Source organism: Camelus dromedarius, chromosome 1 (genome assembly GCF_036321535.1).
Source record: "Camelus dromedarius isolate mCamDro1 chromosome 1, mCamDro1.pat, whole genome shotgun sequence".
In the NCBI taxonomy this organism is placed as follows: Eukaryota; Metazoa; Chordata; class Mammalia; order Artiodactyla; family Camelidae; genus Camelus; species Camelus dromedarius.
The window spans coordinates 11434340-11456971 of NC_087436.1; the positions used below are offsets into that span (position 1 = coordinate 11434340).

The 22632-nt window shown below is 47.5% G+C and overlaps 1 protein-coding gene across 1 annotated transcript; it reads left to right on the top strand.

The window, feature by feature from the left end:
- The first annotated feature begins 11634 nt into the window (after nucleotides 1-11634).
- LOC116148978 (tripartite motif-containing protein 75) lies at nucleotides 11635-13080 on the top strand. The gene has a single exon (XM_064477719.1). The coding sequence runs from the start codon at nucleotides 11635-11637 to the stop codon at nucleotides 13078-13080; it is 1446 nt and encodes a 481-aa protein (XP_064333789.1).
- The last annotated feature ends 9552 nt before the right edge of the window (nucleotides 13081-22632 follow it).

Here is a 22632-nt window from a genome sequence, read left to right on the forward strand (position 1 = left end):
ATGGTAAGTGGAGGAAACCGGGTTAAGAAACTGTATGTAAAATATACTGCCATTTATGCTAAATAATCTGTCACATGAAAACATAAAGATGTGGATATAGGAACATTTCTGAGAGCACACAGCTGAGAACATGAATCCTGATGTATCAAAGTGTAGGATTATGGCTGATCATCGCCCCCTGTTGGTCTTTCAATACGTTTTTACATCTTTCTTCTCCTGTCGTCAAATAAAATAATACTAGAAATAATATTAATCCTAACAGTGCAGTAACGGCACTCAGAAAAGGAGCGCTTCGTGTGATTGTACGCACTTTGCACACATTCTCACCTGAAATACTTACTGAACTTCTGGTTATTGGGCCAGAGACACTCTACGTGTCAACACGATGACTGTCCTCCACTCACAACCGGCAACGACTTTCAGGGGGCGGAGGAGCCCCTGCCCCTCTTCTCCGGGGAGTAAGGCAGCTGAGCCTGGTCCCAGTCGTGTAACTGCGTGTGAAAGGGTCGTAGTAAATCCTCGCTCCCAGCCGGGAACGCTCAGCCCGTGCGCAGCGCGGCCTTGTTCCCTCTCAGTAACTCTCCTTCACTTAACAGCCCGCAGGCCGCCCGCCGCCGTGGGCAACCGCTGCGCAGGGAGGGGCGATTCCCGGACACTGTGCCGGCCAAGCGTGATTTCTCCGCCGGACCCCGCCGGGACCTCCCTGTGGATCCCCCTGCAGTCGGAGTGATGACGCTGCCAGAGATCTGTCCTGCCCCCTCTTCCGACTGCACTTCTCTTCCGGGGGGCTCCCTCCCCGACGTCCCTGCAGGGGCAGGGACCTTGGGAAGCCCCAGCACCCCCTGCCAGCCCCTCGCACTGACTCCTGAATCTGGTGGTCGTTGTTACCCTTTCTCACCTGTGAGACTGGAAGTTCTGTGACTGCTTTTTCCTTGGTCACAGTGTCTTGTTTAAATTTTATGGTTACCTTCTTTTTTAGTGGAGGTACCAAGGATTGAACCCAGGACGTCGTGCATGCTAAGCACGTGCTGTACCACTGGGCTGTCCCTCCCCCTCCCCTGGGCATGGTACAACCACCAGCTTGGAAATTACGCTCAACAAGTATTTGGCAAAGAAATTCACTTTAAAAAAAGTTCTGTTCATCATTTGGAAATTGCTCTCTAAATATTTGACCACATTCATGAAAAACCTTGGATCGTTTTGAGGGTTAATACCGTTCACGGAAGTTGTCGCGGGGGCGCCCACAGTGTCTGTTCTCATCCTACTGCCTCCTCCCCACCCCTCGTCCCTGGCGTCAGTCCCGTGAAACCCATCTTCCTGAGGCCGCAGCTGGGTCCCTACTCCCAACGTCCGATGGGAGCCTGCAGGGAAATGCTGTCAAGCGCAGCGTGGCGGTGCCCTGTGCGGACGCTGCGGCTCCTGGGCCCGGCAGTAGAGGCTCCGCGCGCGAGGTCTCACTGTGGGGCAATGCGGGGGGGGGGGGGGAGGAGCCTCACTGCCTCCCTTGGGCAGAAACACCGTGGCAGTAAGAGGAGACCCGAGGGCACATCACACAGGGCACCCAACAAAAAGATCAAAGGGGACCCTCCTACACTGCTGGTGGGAATGCAATTTGGTGCAGCTGTTACGGAAAACAGTATGGAAATTCCTCAAAAACTAAAAATAGACTTACCATATGATCCAGCAATCCCACTCTTGGACATATATCCAGAGGGAAGTCTCATTCCAAAAGATACCTGCACCCCCAATGTCCACAGCAGCACTATTTACAATAGTCAAGAAATGGAAACAACCTAAATGTCCATCAACAGAGGACTGGATAAAGAAGTTATGGTATATTTATACAATGAAATACTACTCATCCATAAAAGAAAAATAATAAAATAATGCCATTTGCAGCAACATGAATAGACCTGGAGATTGTCATCCTAAGTGAAATAAGCCAGAAAGAGAAAGAAAAATACATGCTATCACCTATACGTGTAATAAAAAAAAAAAAGGAAAAGGAAAAGAAAGAAAAAAGAGGACACTAGTGAACTTACATACAGGAAAAAAAAAGAAAAAAAGAAAAAAAAACCAGACTCTCATAGTAAAGGATCTTGTGCTCTTGTGGTTACAGGGGAAAGGGGATGGGAAGGGAGAAATATGGGAGTTTGAGATTTGCAAATGTTAAGCACTATATATAAAAATAGATTAAAAAAACAAATTTCTTCTCTATAGCACAGGGAACACTATTCAATATCTTGTAATAACCGTTAATGAAAAAGAATATAAAAATGAATACATGCATATATGCATGACTGGGACATTATGCTGTACACCAGAAATTGACACATTGTAACTGACTATACTTCATTTAAAAAGGAGAGAGAGAGAGAGCGAGATCAAACAGGAAGATCAGGAGGGAGCTTGGCTCAGAAGCCCAACTACTTGGGGGCCCTGACAACTCCTTTCCGTGGGGTCCACAGAGTAGGGACAAGTAATGCAAGGGTCAGAGTTCTCCCCTCAAAGGCCTGTGTGCTTTGGCAAACTGAGAGTTATGGTGACATTATTTTCCCCGAAATGAGGGCACCGAGAATTACTACCCTGAAACCAATAAGTGAGGCAAGGGACAGCTGGCCTGGAACCCTGTGAGGAATTTCGGGTTTGGACCCTGAGAACAGTGGCAGATTTCAGGCAGAGGGACCCGGAGAGCAGCAGGGACTTTTGAACAATCCTCCGGGCTGCACCCTAGACTTCATGGATAAAAGAGGTGGATGCAGCAGCCAGACTGGGCAGCAGGAGGTTCCCAGTGGACCCATGGTGCCCTGAGGCCGCCTGGTGGACGAGATGGGAACTGCACCCAGGAAGTCAGTAAAGGGTGGGGAAGGGACCCCAAGACAAGCGCTTCAGCCACGTAGGTGACAGCGCGGGGCCAGGGCAGGACTGAGGGGAAGCAAGTGCAGTTTGACCACAAGGCGTGTTCGGTCCTTGAAGAAACAGAAGGACCTAGTTTGCACTTCGATTTACTGAGCTGATATTTAGGTAAGAGGCTGAAGCTACAAACACGGACTCTAGACCCTTTAAGGGAGAGACGGCGGCTGAAATCTTCAGAGTGGCTGACACCTGAGCGTCCGCCAGTTCTCTGATGTGCCATCCCTCCGGGTTTTACTCAAAAAATAACTCCTTTTTCACATATCCAATTTTCATTCAGAGAATCTCGCCTCTCAGTGCTCCTCCTGTCAGAAAAAAGCAAAAACATCCTCTTTTAACCCAGGATCCTCCCCTGCTGTGTGACCTACCCGTGGGGCCTCCTGCGGGCGGAATCACCCAGCAGGGCGGGGACTGAATGTCTGCTCTGGACGCGCCCTGCAGGCAAGTGCAGCCCCCGCCCTACTCTGCTTGCCCCTGGCAGTCTCTCAGAGAAATTAGCAAGAGGGAGGCAGGGAATGGGGGCCGCAGCGCCCCCTCGCTGGAGGAACCTAAAGGAAACGGAACCCCCGTGGAGGCTCAGAACCCCAGCTTAAAAAGCAGCTTCGACAAACAGGTCATTTGCAGACCAGAGAGAGGAGCTGGGAACAGATTTAGGCTTTCAAGGGAGGTAGGATGTGGGAAATTCAATCCAAGGAGGAGAATTAATGGAGTAAGGTTTGTTTGTAGCTTCCTCTGGCGCCCTCCCTGGGCTGACAAGGGTCTGCGGCCACTAAGAGGAGAATTTGTATCCCACCACTAGCCAGAGAAGGGGAGGGTTTCTGGGTTTGCTGCTTCTTAATTGCCTTCAGCTCAAAATTTTTGTGTCAAAAAGGCATATTTTGGGGTGACATATTCTAGTTTCCTTATAATGCAACTTCCAGATGAATGGTTCTCAAAGGTTGGGGTGCACCAGGGTCACCAGGCTGTCTGTAACAGTGGTTTCTGGGCTCCCCCCCACCCCCGTGAATTTCTGAGTCAGTAGTTAAGAGGTGGGGCCCAGGAACCTGTACTTCAAATAAATGTCTACGTGGTCCTGATGCTGCTGGTCTGGAGAGCGTGCTTGGAGACCCCTGTGCAGACCCCTTCTTGCAGAGGTGTCCTCCCTGGCCCTTCTCCACACCTCCCCCTCCCACTTCCCAAAAGTCTTCTTAATAATGTCCTCAGAGACCGATGTCCACGCCCACAGAAGAGTCGTCTCAGTTCCTGTTGTAATGCTGCTTCCTGGTCTGGGCAATGTTGGGAGAATGTTCTGTGAGTCTGAGGGTTTCTGCACATCCTGTGAGCAGAGGCACTGGCTGCCATTTGGTTCTGTACTATATTTCCAAGGATGCTTCCTGAGGAGCTGCTTCAGAAGCTGGAGAGAGAGTCACCCTGCAGAGCAGAGGGAGGTGTGACTGCTGTACATCATGTTGAAGGCGACGCCTCCCTTTGGGGCAGAGGCTGGGCAGGTTTGCCCACGGTGCAGTGAGGATCTGGATGTCCTGGGCTGGGAGTTCCCTGTCTGTGCTGCAAATCTCCTGTGTGCACCGCATCCATCTAGGCTCACCCCACGGATGGAATGACCCCGGGTACTGAGACTAACATAGAGCTCATGCCACCACTGTGCCACGAGTAAGAAAGTGCTTTGTGTCTTCAGCCAGCATCCATCATACAGGGGCAGGTAAAAATAAGGTAAATCTCAGATCCTTCATAGTTCTTAACACATACACCCTCATTTGTTTTACATCACACATTTAAAAGCGTTTACTCCACCAGATCTTAATTTTCCAATATCCTTCATCAATAAAGGCCCACAGGGTGTCATGGAGAAAATGTTGGTTCTAGGTCTGGTCTCGGGAGAAAAAAAGATGGGACTGAAGGCTCCTGTATCTCACAGCAGGGATGAGCTCAAAGACTAGCGAGGACTGGCCAAGAGGATGCAGAGGCAGCATAGGGAGCACGGCCGGCTCCATGTGGGGCTCTCTGGACCTCAGCAAGGAGAATGATGGGTATACACGTTGGAGAGGAAGAGAATTCATGAGTCCAGGGGGTGCCTCTAAAAACACAGAAGGGGACATCAGGGAGGGAAAGGTCTTCTTTAGGGAAGATGCCAGCAGTGAAGTGTAGGGGTGCAGAGTTAGAGAACCTCCATCTGCCCCCCCCAACACCATCACTGAGCCTGCTGAGTTCGTCACTGGTGGTTAAAACCTTTGAGGGCGCTGATCCACTGACCTAATGCTGACATTTACAGAATAACTATGTTGCTCCTGATACTGTTTTGTGCCGATAACATACAAGACTGTTAACCACATCGCAGTGACTTCTGTCTTACACCCATTTGGCAGAACCGAGGTCGCCCCATAGCTCAGGCTTGGGCTGCTTCCCCTGCGCAGGGCGTGTCTCTCCTCCTGCCGTCTGATAAACGCTCCTTGCATGGAAATGTTATGAATCACAACTTTTTTCTTTTTGGACTTTTGGGAGAGTATTCTCAAATCGGGAATTAGCTGGTCAGCGGGGAATAAAATGTATTTTGGCTCTCTCATGTCCTCGCCTGGTGACCAGGCAAAGAGGGAACGATGGTCTGCCAAAAAGGCCTGCAGCCTCGTGCAGTTTATTCGCTGTGCCAGATGCCTGCCCAAGGACACGGTCACTGAGAAGTTTGTCATTCGAAACATAGTAGAGGCCGCAGCATTGGGGACGTTTCTGAAGCAAGCGTCTCCACGCCTACGTGCCTCCCAAGCTGTCTGTGGAACTGCACTACTACGTGAGCTGTGCCACGCACAGCAAGGTGGTCAGGAGTCCTCGTGAAGCCCGGAAGGACCGAACACGCCCACCCAGATTTAGACCTGCAGGTGCCGCCCCACGGCCTCCACCAGAGCCCATGTAAGGAGCTAAGTCCTTAATGACTGAAGAAATCTTGTTCTCTGCAAAAGAAAACAACAAAATGGAAATTATACTTTTTAAAAAAAGTATTTTGAAATACTCTTAAGTATTTTGAAAGAGATGGGCTGTTGTGGCCCCAGAGGGGTGACACTCCATCCCGGTGGCCCCGTGGACGTCACCACTCTAACCTTCCCTTTCCACTTTTGTCTGTGGGAGGACTTTCCTCCCGCAGTAGAGAATTCTCGTGAAGTTTTCACAAGATGTTTGAGTAAAGCACAGAGCACACGGTGTAACCTGGTAAAGAACCTCTGATTTGAAACTGAGAGGGCGAAAGAACTCTGGAGAGAACGCTGACCTCGCAGAAAGACTGTCCTTCAAGAAACTTTCTCTTCCCACCATGGATGCAACACTTTCCATTCAGGCTTCTGCTCATAGTGAAATATGTGTGTGGATGTGGAACAGTTTCTGAGACCCTGAGTTCAGTGAACAGAAGGGGCTGGGCTGGGGTTGGAGGACACCTGTCCTCAGCCGTGGTTTAAAAGAGGGAACAGCCGCCTCCTGTGTGTGCGCAGGCCGCTCCGGGCTGACCAGGAGCTGGGAACGCTCCGCCCCGTGGTCCTGGACACGCACTGCTGTGGCCGCAGAGACTGAACTGCCCAGTGTTATTTTGATCCAATCATGTGGGTTTGATCGTTCAAACATTTTCCAGCAGATGGTGCCAGACATTTTTCCTGCAGGATCTGCAGGAGGGGAATCCGTGTTCCAGATGAGAAGCAAAGCCTCATCCTCTCTCCTGACTGGAAAGTCGTCCACACTGAAATGTGGCAAAGAGGCAAATACGCACTGCTTTCCTATGTATCTGCTCCCTGGACAGTCAGAGGCCCAGCTGGGACAACGCTCAAGTATCTGGTTCCAGGACTCTAACTATGAAGTGAGTGAGAGAGCTCTGGAGGCTGGCTGGGTGGGGGACTAGGTGATAAGCCGATCAGGAGATGATTGGGTCTATGAAGAAGATGCAGGCAAAGCACAGGACTGAAGGTCAAGACCCGGCAGCCGTTCCCCTCTGCTGTCAACTGAGAAGAGTCGTCTGTGTCTGACAGACCCCGGATCTCCTGACCCATCAGAATAGTTTGAAAATAGACCCGCTCCCAAAGTCCAGATCCAGGTACAGCCCTAAACAAGAGACTCGTGCACCTCCCTTACTGCGCCCCACGGGGCAGCCAGCTACAAAGGGGACAGGCCTGGAAAGGACCCTCCTGACAGGAGTTGCCAAGGGAAACCAGGTCACGTTGGCACATTCTAGGGGACTGGAAGTGGGGTGGGCAGCCTCCACACTGAAGAGAAGTGGGGCGGGGTCAGACCTGGACTTGCTCCCAGGGGCTGAAAGTGTCTCCAGCAGGTATGGAGATCTAGACCCTCCAGCGGTCCTTTCATAGGAATGGGAGAAAAATGGATCCATCTCTTGAAAACATTTTAACCTACAGAAAGTGTAAAATCAACCTTTCCACGGTCAATTTGACCCTTGATACTGAAACTTGAGTTCCCAGTCTTCCCACCTCAGAAGACAGAAAAGGCATGACAGTGGAAACCGTGAAACCACGCTGTCCACACAATCTCACAAGGTTACTTGTTTACCGGCTGCCCTGAGTCTTCAGAGGGTTGGCATCATTAGTTGGTGGAGAAGGAGGCAGTGGTGAAGGGGCCATGGTGTCTGTAGGGGTCCGTCCCCTGGGATGCTATGGCTCTGCTGTCCCTCAAAGGGGAAGCTGACAAATCTTTCTCTGGTCTTAACCCCTGTGTTGCACCGCATACACCAAAGTCCAGGGGGACTGGCACTTTCTAAATTATGAGTTGAGAGAGGTTTCATTTTGTACTTTGAATAACAGCTCTCATATCAGAGCAAAAATACTTACACCAATACTTTTCGAGAAAAAGGCAGGGCTTATTTCTACACTGGACACACCTGGGTGACATTTCCCGGTTGGTACTTTTCCTCTATGGTTCATGAGAACATTGTGCAAATTAATACAATTAATAACTGTGGGATAATATAATCTCAAGAATTAGATGGTGTTTGGGGTTTTGGTTGTGTATTTGTTTTAACTTGTTTAGAAATAATTGTATTTTCACAGGAAGCTGCAAAGCTAGTGCAGGTGTTTTGTTATTTGCCACCTGGAAGACAGTCATTTTCTGTCTGTCCTCACTAACTATGTTACTTACCAGGCTTATTTTACAGAAATGTTGCAGGAAACAAATGCAAACTGCTTTGGCAGTTCCAAAGCAAAATACATCAAAATTAGAGGGTTTTTCCCCCCAAACATCGTCTTTTCAAATTTTCATCAAGGCCCTGGAATTCTAATCCCTGCTGCGCTGAGGCCGCTGGGCGCTCCAGGAACAGAGTCGGCAGACACTCAGAGGCCACCGCCCTCCAGGCACTGCTGCCCTCTGGCCCTGCGGTTCCTGCCTCACTCCAGGCTTCTCCTGGGTGCTCGTCTCCTCCCAAGGGGTCCCTCCCCGCAGCGCCCTCGTCTCTGGGAGACAATCACGCCGGGAACCTGAACCATCCGCAGCGGCACAACTGTCTCGGGGGCCGGGACTTCGCACAGTTTGTCTTCCGTGTGTTAGGCAGGTCCGGAGCTGGGTTCTGTACACTGCCCTGTCTGCGGTCGGGGTTCAGCGGTCCTGGAATAGGAAACTGCTCGTCGTGAGGGTGCAGGGGGCCCGGGATGGACTCACCCAGACCCCGGACCCTCCGCGTGCACGCGGAGCTGGAGATCGGGAAGGGCGGGGGAGTCACACCTCCCTGGGGAGGAAATGGACAGACTCACAGCGCCTTTCACAGTTCATTTCCCCCATCGGAGAAGATTAAAGTTAAGTGGCGTTGAAAGGATCATGGGAGGATCTCAAATCTGCAGCTGGGATCCTGTTATCACCGGGACAGCGGCCGCCCATCAGCTTGGCCTCATCCCAGGCTGGGTCCTCCCCCCTCCCCCCCTCAACTCTGAGCAGCACCTCTAAACACTCATCCAATCCACTCTCCGGGGGAGGAGCCACAGCCTTTAGGGCGGGACCCCAATAGCTCCACCCTCCTGGTGGTGTATATATGCTCGGGTCACAACCCCGCCCACACTATTTGGTGGGACAGCAGACTGAGGACCAGGCCCTTGGACACCGCCAGAGCTGCACCAGGTAAGTGGGGAGCAGAAGTGGGGAGCGGACAAGGCCAGGGCTTCCTGAGTCCCTGCTCTGGGCCCAGCCTAGGGACCCACCTCCCAAGGAATCGAGGCTCAGGTTTGACTTCTGCTAAAACCTGTCCTTTATCAGAGTTCCCAGTCCCTCAGCCTGCCTTGTCCTAAGTCACCTAAATGCTTACTGAGAGCACAGATGCCAAGTTCCTACCCTGTCCTGGGGGCCTGAGGATGAAAATACTTGTGTGTGACAATCCCCTAAAGGCTGGTCTGAAGCTGTGGGATCCCCCTCCAGGATGTCTCAGTCCTGGGAAGTGTGGAGTGTTAACCAAAACCCCAGAAACCCAGACCTCACTGAAATAGAGACGTTTATTGGGGGTCGTTAGGACTGCAGCCCCGGAGACACAGATTCAAAAAGCACTTGAATTGTGTCCCCAGGATACACAATGGGAAAGGCTTATAAAGGCGTGAAACCTGCAAGGCTCCATCAGTTGGCTGTCAATAATTAGGATGGACCTGGCAAGAAGGGTGATGGTTAAACAGAGAAGGACTGGTTGTTGCTCAAATTGATAACACAATTGTGAGGGTGGGGGTGGGGAGGGGTTTGAAACTACAAGGTTGCAGCTAGAGCTGTCAGCAGGTACTGCTTTGTAAACAGCTGGTGGTGTCCTTGAGTTTGATCCAGTTCAGAAAAGTCAAGTTCTTACTGGTGCAGGGATGTGTCTGAAACCACAGCCACATTGGCCACCGGCTCCATTTTGACTTTAAAGTGACTTTAAATCTCATCAGTGTGCAGGTGGGGAGGGACAACGATTAGAGCTCCGGGGGCCGGGGAGGAATTTGGTCTTCCTCCATCTCACCACGCCTGCCTGCAGACAGGCAGAGCAGAAGCAGGTTACCCCAGAGTCACTCAGTCCCTATGGGAGACCCGGAAACCTGGCAGGATTTTAGTGCTTCTACAGCTTAGCCAGGGACTGAGGTGATTTTTGGAGATGCAATCATGGCAGACAGCACGGAGGTGACAGCTCTGTGTGGGATGCAGTTTATCTGTAAATCTACAGCAGTCAGAGTGAAAAAAGCTCACGATCCTGTCCTTACTGCTCTGTCACATTTTGTTGGGGAGGTGACCCTCATGCAGCGGGGAAGCTGGGATCTGGAGGAAGTGACAATGAGCTCTGAGCTGGGCAGCACCGGAGACCACTGAGGGCTCTGCTGGTACAAAGGTACTGGGCCCAGAGGAGCTGAACATACTACAGGAGGGTAGGAGGGTGAGAGCCTGGTGCTGGGGAAGCTGGAGCTGAGGGAAGGATGGGGTCCTCTAGATGGAACACAGTCCTGCAGGAAAGCCCTGTGGGAGGGGGTGTGACTAGATCTGGGTGTGGATGGCAGAAGACTGGAGGGGGCCCAGAGGGTGGTCGTGGGCTGGGCAATCAGAGGCTGGAACACTCTGAAATTCATTTGTCCATCATTCTGGATCAAAATACTGTTTTAAACCAATCAGGCACCAAGATAATTAAATCAACAGACTCCCTCACACCTCCCTCCATCGGCCATGGATACTCGGTGTCCAGCTTTGGGATCACTTCACTGATCTCAGGAAAGTTTGGAGAGTTTACCAGGATGCATCCTCTGTGGGTGCCCTGAGTTGGCCCCTCAGCTCTTTGAGAATCAGCAGCAGCTTCTAAGGGAAAGTGCCACACCTCCTTGTAGGGATTCTGACCTCACAAACCTCACTAGCTGGCAGCTCACCAAGGATGTCAGGGAGTAGTTGTGTGTATGTGTGTGTTTCTCAGCTTCAACTCACAATAAAATCTTGATCTCAATCTCATTCTGTGCCTGATGTGAAAAGTCAGTGTTCTGACCTGGCAGGGTGTCCAGATAAATTTCTTCTACTCCAAATCAAATCCACGTATACACACAGTCTGATATATCTGATATATCCTGTAGTTGAGAACCTTAAGTGAAAAGTAATTTTTTATGTATTATGAATTGAGTGCTGTCAGAAATATCTGTGGTTTAAGCCAAAAAGTAGCAGGTTCTTTTATTAGATTTTTGACAACACTGAAATGATTGAAGCTGAGAATTTTGTCCTTTAACCAGATCCTCTTAGAATCAGGGATGCTATGTGACTTTGCCCAGGTCCACAGATAAGCTGTTGACTGAGGGGGACCCCCCACCCAGGCCTGGGGCTCTCATCCCCAAGCCCACACACATTTCAACTCCCAGGACACCGTCACATCAGCCAGTGGTCCCTGCGGGTGTAAGTGGATCGTGGTGGAGGGGAGGGTCAGCAGATTCCTCAAGGTGGCAGCGAGCTGGTCCCACAACACAGGGCAGCCTTTTCACAGGCAGGATTATTTTTCTCATCCCCAGGAAGGAAAAGGCACTTTCGACTTGTGTCTGCTTTCTGACCCAGAGAGTTGCTGAGAGCAGTGAGTGGCCCAGCTGCTCTGTGATCAGCTGCAGGAGGTGAAGGAAGCCACTCTGGGCACCTGCCCGCGCCACCGAGTTCCGACGGCCCTGCGGAGCGCAGCGTCCTGGACAAGGAGTGAGAACCGAGGGTGCGCCTGCTTGTCAGCGCGGAGACCCTGCAGCCCGGCCTCCAGAGAAAACCCACCTCGGTGCAGCCCCGATGGCGGTGGCGGCGGCCCTGGCTGGACTCCAGGCAGAAGCCAACTGTCCCGTGTGTCTGGACGGCCTGAGCGACCCCGTCACCATCGACTGTGGGCACAACTTCTGCCGCCGCTGCATCCAGCAGTCCTGGGCTCACCTGGAGGACAGGTTCCCTTGCCCCGTGTGCCGCCACCCGTGCCAGGAGCGGCACGTCAGGAGCAACACCCAGCTGGGCAGGATGATCGACATCGCCAGGCAGCTGGGCGGCCGCAGGAGCAAGAGGAGGAGGCGCGAGGAGCCGCGCCTGTGCGAGCGGCACCACCAGGTCCTGGGCCTCTTCTGCGAGGACGACCTGGAGCTGCTGTGTCCCCTGTGCACGCAGCCCCCTGAGCACCAGGGCCACGTGGTGAGGTCCGTGGGCGAGGCCGCCGCTCACCACCGCAAGAGGCTCGGCAGTTACGTGGAGCCCCTGAAGACGCGGGTGGCCGACGCTCAGAGCCTGGTGGCCGCGCAGGACAGGAAGCTGCTGGAGCTGCGGGAGCAGGTGCAGCGCCAGCGGCGGGAGCTGGCCTTGGAGTTCGGGCAGCTGAACCGGGCTGTGGACCGCGAGCAGGAGGCCGTCCTGGAGAGGCTGGTCCAGGAGGAGCGGGACATCCAGGAGCAGCTGGGCGCCAACGTGGCCGCCTTCTCGGACCACATTTCCACCCTGAAGGGCCTCCTGCAGGAGGTGGCCGAGCGGAGCGTGCTGCCCGGCGTGAGGCTGCTGAGAGGCATCGGGGGCGTCCTGCGCAGGTGCGAGGGCCTGCGGTGCCCCGCCGTCTACTCCTTCCAGCTGCGCCGCGAAGGCTGCAGCCTCCCCCCGCAGCACTCGGCTCTGCGCAAAATCATCCAGACGTTCCGGGAGGACGTGAGCCTGGACCCCGAGACGGCGCACCCCAGCCTGCTGGTGTCCGAGGACAGGAAGTCCGCGACGTTCCTGGGGAGGAAGCGGAGGGCGCCCCGCGGCGCGCGGAGGTTCAGCGCGGAGCCGGCGGTGCTGGGCGCCCAGGGCTTCGCGCGCGGCCGGCGGTACTGGGAGGTGCGGCTGGGCGGGCCGGCGTGGGCGGTGGGCGTCTGCGCGGACCCCGCGGACCCCGCCCCCGGGACGCGCGCGGGGCGCCCGGCGGGACCCGGCGGCCGCTGGACGGTGCGGCTGCGCGGCGGGGCGTACGAGGCGCAGGGGCCCGGGGGCGCCGTCCCCCTGGAGCTGAAGGACCGGCCCGGCGGGGTGGGCGTGTACCTGGACTACGAGCTGGGCGCCGTGTCCTTCTACAGTGTGGACGACAGGTCTCACCTCCACTCCTTCTCCGCGGCGTTTTCGGAAGTCCTGAAGCCCTACTTCTGCATCAGGAGCGACTCTCTCACAGTCTGCGCGGTGAGAGACTACGGGGGTGATCCCAGCCAACAGGGACCTGCAGATAACTGAAGTGTTTCCAGAACTCTAACGTGGGAGCGTGTGAAACTGTAGTTTCACAGCTGCAATAAACTTGTGAACATTTGCATGTTTCGTCTACCTGCACTTTACCTGTTTTATAAGCACCTTACGCGTTCCAGGTGGGAGAGAAGACAATTGTGCGGGGACACTTTTCAGTGGGTCTCTTGCTTTTCTGCAAGTGTCGGGAGCGAGGAACTGAGGGCTCCACACTGTTTGCCCGGATGTTTTTATGGGAAACAGCCTTGGAAGATAAGAGGCGGTGTCTCCATCTGGAGTACAGGGAGATTTGTATATTGTCCAGTCTCCCTCCGGGGCAAAAGTCAAGCAGATTTATTGCTTCTTTTTTTTTTTTTTAACAGGAGTTGGGTTTTGCTTATTACCAATGGTGCATCTTAATCAAGTCTCACCTGAAATTTGAGATCTTGTCTATCATGTCAAGAAATTATGAGCATTAGATGAGATCACTTATACATCTGCCTGGGAGATATTTGACATAGAAAAAGACAGTGTTTTGTCGTATCTGTTACAAAATAATACTTTTTCTTTTCTTTCTTTCTTTTTTTTTTTTTTTTCTTTTGGGAGCCTAATGATTTTTGTGTTTTGATTTGTGACAGAGCAAACAGCAGATTGTCCCCACTCCTTCCCATGCATGGGAGATTTATGTCCATGTCTCCGCAGGGTTAACCTGCTGCTACTTTTCTCCCCGCTTCCAACATTTAAACGTATTTCTACTCCATTTCTAATTTTTTCAGTCACATTTCAGCTTTGAGTGTGGCTGATTTTGTTTTTTAATGAAAAGCATGCATGTAAGATTGGATTAACATATAGAGCTACAATTTAAAGGAGAATAGTAAAATGAAAACCCAGGTATAGGTTAGGAAATAAGGGTACGTAGCCCAGCGGCCCTGATGGACTCCATCATAGTATGTCGCTCCCATTTTCCTCAGCCTGAGGCATCCGGTATCTTATTTAATATTAATAATTCCCTTGCTTTTTTTTAAAAAAAAAGGTACTTTATTTCTGTCTTACTTGATTATTTTATTTTGGGGGAAGTAATTAGATTTATTTATTTTTGGAGGAGGTACTGATGATTGAACCGAGGACCTTTTGCATTCTAAGCATGTGCTCTACCACTTGAGCTATACCCTCCTCTGTTTGTTTTTCTTCACAGGTTTATCACATATGCATATCTTCACAGCCAATGAAGTGTATGAAAAGCCAGAGACCAATAGCAAACCTAGCTGAATAATCAAATTTTTTTTCTTACCACAGAATGGAAATGAAAACAAATCATAGGATTATCTCAGTAGATGGCAGAAAAATCATTTGATAAAATTCACCCATCTACAGTTACGGAGGACTGAATGTGTCCCATCCCAAACTATTTGGAGGTGTGATCTTGAAATAGGTAATCAAGGTTAGATGAGGGTGAGGACAAATTTAATATGACTAGTCAGTGATTGTTTTTAAAACAAATTTAGCAAATTAGGAAAAAGTAATTTCCTTAATGTGTTCATTGATATCTACCCAAAACCCACACTGATGATAAAATTCTGATAGTGCTCTCTCTGACAACGGAACTCAAAGATTCTTGCTATCACCTCTTTAGCACTGTGTTGATTCCTACTTCAATATGACTTCCTCAAAAGAGGACACCAGGGAAGTGTATCCATCGAGGAAACACCGTGGGCGGGCACAGAGAGGCCATGTACAAGACAAGGAGGCCTCCGGAGAAACCAGGCCTGCAGGCGCCTTGATCTTGGACCTCCAGCACCGTGAGAAAAATTTCCTTTGTTTAAGCCACTCAGTCGTAACATTTTAAGTCAGCCTTCCCGGATTAATGTATGGAGTCATGATAAAAATAAAAATAAAAATTTAGCAAAGTAGATAACAAAGGGAACTTCCTTAATCTGTTGAAGGGTGTCTACCACAACACTACAGCATTGATAAAATTCTGATAGTTTTCTCTCTGAGAATGGAAATGAGACATCTATTCAACATCGTGTTGGCATTCTTAACAATCAGGCAAGGAAGGAACAAGCATAATGATTGGGAAGAAAAAAAGTAAAAATGTTATTATTATCAAATGGTATGATTTTTTTTACATAGAAAATTCAAAATATTTTACAAATGAAGTATTTAATAGGTAAATGTTGTAAGGTTGCTACATACAAGGTTAATATGCAAAATTCAATTGCATTTCAGTATACCAGCATCAATCAGAAAATGAAAGTTGCCATTTGTAACAGGACCAAAAAATATCAGATACCGAAAGAAATCTAACAAAAATACACAGGTCTTTTACACAGATGACTTGACTGTGAAGCGTTACAGAACATTTTTTTTAAAGGACAAAATAAATGACAGGAATTACCATATAAAATAGTAAGAAGATTGGATGTTATAAAGATATCATTTCTCCTCAATTAAATTTCAGCTATTTAATGAGAAGGGATCCAGAAAATCAAACTCATACTATGTATAAAAGTCACTTCCAGCTGTATGAATGGACATACTGCAGTGCATTTAGGAGCTAAAATAGGGGAATATCTTCATGATCTCAAGATTAAAATTTGTTTCTTAAATAGAGAAATAGATGACTGTATTACATTTTAGACTTCTTTTTAATTAGATGGGAATATAAAAAGAGTGTGGGGAAAGGTGAGAGAAGTTATTCCCAATGTATGTAGCTGACAAAGGACTACAAATATTGCACATCTCCACCTGAGCAAGAGGTCCAACAGAGCTTCCGTGATACAGAGAGCCCTGCAGATGTCAACACACATACATAAACACACAACTTACTAAAGAGCTCATGGTTACCTTTCAGAATGTGGTGCTCAGTGCTGAGCTCCTGTAACACTAAACATCCACGTGTGGCTAATACCAGTCAGGCCTCAGAAAAATGCTTCTCTAAATATCTTACCTTCTGTCCTCTAAAAAAAAGAACATCCTGCCGTATAGCACAGGGAACTATAGTCAGTGACTTGTAGTAACATATAATGAAAAAGAATATATGCATACACATATATAACTGAATCACTTTGCTGTACACTGGAAACTGATACAACATTGTTGTGGAGGAAGGGTATAGCTCAGTGGTAGAGTGCATACTTAGCATGCATGGGGTCCTGAGTTCAATCCCCAGTAACTCCACTAAAAAGAAAAAAATTATAAATCAACTATGCTTCAATAAAATAGTAAAAAGAAAAAAAAGTGTCCTGGGAACTGGTAAGTTGTATTGCTGTCAGGAGAGGACTAAGAAAGCCCCAAACACTCTACTGAAAAAACTGCTAGAATGAAAAAACAAATCCAGTGAAGTTTCAGGAGACAAAATCAATACCCAAAAATCTGTTGTATTTCCATACACTAACAAAAAGCTTTTAGAAAAGTAAATTAAGAAAACAATCCCATTTACAACAGAATAAATTTAACCAAGGAAGTGAAAGACCTATACACTGATGAAGAAATTGAAGAAGACTAAATAAACAGAAAGAGAGTCAATGCTCCTGGATTGGAAAAATTAATATTGTTAAAATGTCTATACTACCCAAAGCAATCTACAGATTCAATGCAATCCTTATCAAAACACCAAATGCGTTTTGCACAGAAATAGAACAACCAATCCTAAAATTTGTGTGGCACCACAAAATACCCTGAATAGCCAAAACACCTTAAGAAAGAACAAAGCTGGAAGCATCACACTCCCTAATTTCAAACTACATTGCGAGGCTAGGGTAATCAAAACAGTAAAGTACTGGCATAAAAACAGGCACATAGCTCAATGGAACAGAAAAGCCCAGAAATAAACCCGTGCATACATGGTCAATTAATTTATGACAGAGGAACCAAGAATACACAATAGAGAAAGAACAATTTCTTCAATAAATGGTGTTGGGAAAACTGGGCAGCTACATGCAAAAGAATGAAATTGGACTACTATGTTACACTATACACAAAAGTTAATTCAGAATGGATTAAAGACATGAACATAAGAATTGAAACCATAAAAAAATCCTAGAAGAAAACACAGACATTAAACTCCTTCACACCGGTCCTTGACATTGGTCCTGGCAAGGATATTTTAAATCTGACACCAAAAATAGGAGCAATGAAAGTGTAATAAACAAGAGGGACTACATCAAACTAAAAAGCTTCTGCACAGTCCAGGAAACTATCAACAAAATGAAAAGGCAACCTATTAAATGAGAGAAAATATTTGCAAATCATATTGCTGATAAGGGGTAAATATTCCAAAATATATAAAATCATACAATTCAATAGCAAAAAAAATAAATAAATAAAATAAACAAACAAACAAAAAATAAAAACAATCAGCAGGTCTGAATAGACGTTTTTCCAAAGGACATATAGATGGCCAACAGACACATGAGAAGGTGCTCCGGATCACTAATCATCAGGGAAACGTAAATCAAAATCACTATGAGGCATCACCATATCACTGCACACCTATCAAAGTGATTATTATTAAAAAGACAAAAATAACAAGTGTTGGTGAGGATGTAAAGAAAGTGTTGGTGAGGATGTTGATGAGAATGTAAATTGGGGCAGCCACTATGGAAAGCAGTAAGGAGGTAAAAAATTAAAAATAGAACTACTATATGATTCAGCAGTTCCACTTCTGGGTATTATCTGAAGAAGATAAAAACATTAGCTCGAAAAGATATATGCCCCCTAATGTTCATTGCATCAATGTTTATAATAGCCAAGATATGGAAACAACCTAAGTGTCCCTCCATGGATAAATGGATAAAGAAGATGTGGTATATATATAATATAATATAATATAATATAATATAATATAATATAATATAATATAATATAATATGCCAATATATATATAAAATGGAATATTTTTCAGCCATAAAAAAAGAATGAAATCTTGCCATTTGTGACAAAGTGGATGGACCTACAGGGTATTATGTTAGATGAAATAAGTCAGACAGAGAAGGGTAAATACTGTATGATTTCACCTACATGTGGAACTAAAACACACACACACACGCATATACACACACAAGCTCATCCATTCAGAGAACAGATCAGTGGTTGCCAGAGGTGGAGGGGGTGAGAGGTGAGTGATATAGGTAAAAGTGGTCAAAAGGTACCAACTTCCAGTTATAGAATAAATAAGTCATGAAGACGTAATGTACAGTGTGATGACTTTAGTTAATAATACTGTATTGCAAATAATAATAATAATACTGTATTGCATATTTAAAAGTTGCTAAGAGTAAAATTTTGTATTGAAGTATAGTTGAGTTACAACATTGTGTTAGTTTGAGATGTACAGCAAAGTGATTCAGTTACGTAAGTATATTTTTAGAAAAACAAAGGGAATTACATTTGAGTTATCCTCAGAAATGAAACAATGCAAGCAAGAAGACAATGGAGTGAGGTATTTAGAGTATTGAGAGAATAAGCCACCAACGTAGAGTTCTGTACCATGTGAAATTAGCCTTCAAAAGTAGACATAAAGCAGAAATAGAAAGTAGAAGTAGAAATAAAGCCTGGTTGTTTATGCAGATTTAAGTCCTTGCCTTCTGCACTGATAAGAGTTTCTAGAGATTTGGTCATCCTCCTCTTCCCAGGGATACACCTTTACAAACCGAGAGTTCCCTTACAAATGTAAATGTTTCTTAGAGAAGGGTAATTCCCACTTGGTTTTCAGTTTCTCAAATGTCTCTAGTTTCTTAGAAAGTAACCAGCTTAAAATAATATGCCAAAAAAAAAACGTATTTTGAAGTGGCGAATTCCTCTCTACTACATCAGCTACGAAGTCTTTCTTCCTTCAGTTAAATCTTTTTTTAATCTTGTTATGAAAAATTAAAAGCTTATACAAAGTAGGAATATGATAATAGAACAGGATAATAAACCCCTATGTGTTAACTGAACACGAGTTTGTGTGCCCATGAAGAGTGAAGCCAACAGTCCTAAGTATGTCAGAGTTTGGTTGAAGCAGAGAAAGGTTTATTGCAAAGTCAAGCAAGGAGAATGGGTGGCTAGTGCTCAAAAAAACACAAACTCTTGGATAGTTTTCAGGGACAGGTTTTTATAGGCAAAATTTGGGGTGAGAGCTGCAGGGTATGTGACTTTCTTCTGATGGGTGGTGGTGAGGTCACAGGGCAGTGCTCCAGGAATCCTGTGCTCAGCCCATCCTCCACCTGGGTGGGGGCCTTGGTTCTGACTGAAGAACTCAAAGACTTTGTTCTGTGTATTCCTTAAGGAGGAACCAGGACCCTGCCCTAAGGCTCCACTGCTTCTCCTCCCTTGTTTCTGCCTTCCCTCCCTTCCCTGATTAGCAACTGTTTGGATCTGCCCTTGGGAGCTCAGGGAAGGTCAAAGAGGCTGAATGAAGCCTACTAACTACAAACAAGAAACAGGAACGTGGAAAGCATCTGGACCTAGGAGGGGCCCACAGGGTCCTGCTCAGTTTCACATGCAGCTGTCACCCAGAGTCACTATCAATATTACAACTTAAGAACCACTTTGGAATTATGTTGTCTCTGTATAGGTAGAATGGACTTAGATTATTTCTCAAGAATTTCCTTGGGGATCAGTCTGCATCTATGAACCAGGCTTGTGTCTAAAAAGGAACAAGGAACATTGCTCACCACCCGGTTCTACAAAGGCTTAAGTGGCAGCCCACTGCAGTCACCCACTGACAGCCCACCCTGGTCAGGATTCTGGATGGAAAGCAAGATGAGGCCCTCTGGGCTTTGGATAAATGGGTAATTAGATCATTAGACACCTCTCAGGAAGAAGTTTAATGACCCCGTGGTCTTGCGACTTCCCACACACAGAAAAGCACTAGCATTGTTAACCTGAGATGTCTGTTCTTTGTGACGGGCTGTAATCTTTTACCCAGATGTGTGCTCCTTGACTACGTGTATTTCCCAGCCAAAAAATTCACGTATATCCTGGCTACACCCCTACCTTTTCGGCAGGTCCTCAGAGCTACCGAGTGGTTGTCTCCTGGGCTGTCGTCCTCAGTAAGACCCTGAATACAACTGAAACTTACAGCTCTCATGTTATGGATTTTATTTTCGTTGACACTTATTTCACATGGGTATCCTCGCTGTCAACCTTCTCTAAGGAAGAAGATCTTTCAGCTAGTAACCCAGCTGTCAGCCCTGCATTGAAACCTCTTCTTGACTTTCTCAACTTCTCAGATCCTTAGTTTGCTCATCGAAAAACACAAATAATAGGGTGAGGGTGTAGCTCAGTGGTAGAGCACACGCTTAGCATGCATGAGGTCCTGGGTTCAATCCCCAGTACCTCCATTATATAAATAGATGTATAAACCTAATTACCTACCCTCCAAAACAGATTAATTTAAAAAATAAATTTTTTAATTTAAAAAAAGAAAAATACAAATAACAGAAACTGTCTTACAAGATTATTACAGGGGACGACTCCAATGTTCTTAGATCAGTTGTATATAAGATTTATAATACAGCCTAGTATAACTATATATCCTGTATATTAAGTTTTTCATATATATATGTATGAAATACATATCTGTCCTGTTGGTTCTGTTTCCCTGAACAACCTGAAATCAAGCAGGACCCTGTGGGGTCCTCTTGGGTACAAATCCTTTCCATCTCCCTCATTTCTTTTTTTGTAGGGACAAGGCTTCAGCCTCCTAGCCCTCCTGAGTTTCTGATGCAGGAAAACAGATGTGGGGCGTGAGCAGGGCCGTGTCCCAGGCTTCGGTTGAGCTCCTGGGACGTGCCCCATCAAGTGTGGGTCCTTGGCTTCATGCAGGAAAGAATTCAAGCCCGAGCCACAGTTGAGTAAAGGTAGATTTGTACAGAGAGATACATTGAAAGGCAAGAGAAAGGCCACGAGGGGTGGGGGCTGGGTGCTCAGATTAAAAGTAGATACACTCTCCATAGACAGAATGTGGGCCGTCCAAAGAGGGAGAGAGAGAGTGCGGCCTCAAGGCAATGCCCTATTGCTAGTTTTCATGGGCTTGGTGGCTTCATATGCTAGTAAGTGGAAGGCCCAGTCTAAGTAGCCGAGGGAAGGGGCTGGGATTCCCAGGAAGTTGGCCCTTTCCCACCCTTTGACCTTTTGGGGCTAGCCTTGGGACTGCCACGGTGCCTGTGGGCGTGTTACTCACCATGCTAATGTATTACAATGAGCCTATAACGAAGCTCAAGATCTGCTAGAAGTTAAATCTCCCACCATCTTGAGCCTCAAGGCCTCCTGGGGGTTGAATCTTTCGCCATTTTGATGTTAATGGATGTAGCATTCCTTGAGTGGCTGTGCCTTGCCCCCCTCCTGTCTCATTCCCACAAAAACAACCATTGTTAGTCATCTAGCAGTTTGGTGTGTATCTTTTGTCATTTTTATTTTTATGAAGATTATACAGTATATCCTTTAAAGCCAAAAAGTCCTAGACACCTTATAAAAAACAGCATTCTCTACCCTCCCCAGTGCCTCTCTCCTCCAAGTCAACTGCTTTCAATTTCTTTGGTGCTGACTTCAGCTTGGTATTTATCTCCGTATCTCTAAATAACATCCTTCACTTGCTACTTGATTTTTTTCAGGTTTAGCCATTAGCTCTGGACCTTCTGCCTCCACCCCAGCCATACACATGCCCTCTTTCTGTTTCCCCAAATCCCTCATATACTAGTTATTATGATTTTGGTCAATTTAATATTCAGTGTTTAAGTTATGAGAGTTGAATGTTCATCCTTCTCTGACCACTTTTCCTTTTCTACCCAACTTTTCATTTTTTATCGAGTTCCCTTTGAGCTGAGTGTTGAATGTCTTATGTGTTAGTACTTGTTAACCAGGCAAACCCAACCTGCTGTTCTCCTCATGCTCAGGCATCAAGGGTGACTTCAAATTTTTTACCCTGAATAAATGGAAGAATGGACCTGCCATTTACTGAAAGGGGTAGGGAGAGGTGGAACAGGTCCGGGGCAGGAGAGAGCAGGCATTCAGTTTGGGGAATGTTAAATTTGTGTATTTATCGGCCATCCAGTGTCAACCAGGCAGTTGGAGAAGCTGCTCTGGAGTTCAGGAGAGAGCCGCACCGGCCTTATAAATTTGGGGGATGATTTAAGGCCATGAAGCTGAAACGTAAGGCTGAAGTCACAAAGAGAGGGTGTGCAGACAGAGATGAGGAGAGGGCCCAGGACTGAGCCTCCGGCAGTCCAGCCTCAGAAATCCGGGGAGAGAAGCTTCGGGTGTCAACGAAAATGGAATAAGCCTGCCGGAGCCCATCTTTCCCACTGATTTCAACTAAAACCCAAAGTACAGCAGTTACCTAAGGACTCTGCAAAGTAATTAAGGGCAGGCAGACCAGGAGGGAAGGCAAACGCTGAAGAGCAAGCTGTAAGGGGACAGTGAGCTTCCTGGACTTTTCCTCTTTTACCCTCAGCTGTGATCCAAGAGCAGGGCCATGAATCGAAGACGGCAAACACTTGGAGAAAGCCCTTCCTTGTGAGAGGACTGCGGAAGGGCCCATGATGGAGAGTGTGAGCTCTCTCCCCGCTCCGCCTGAGACCA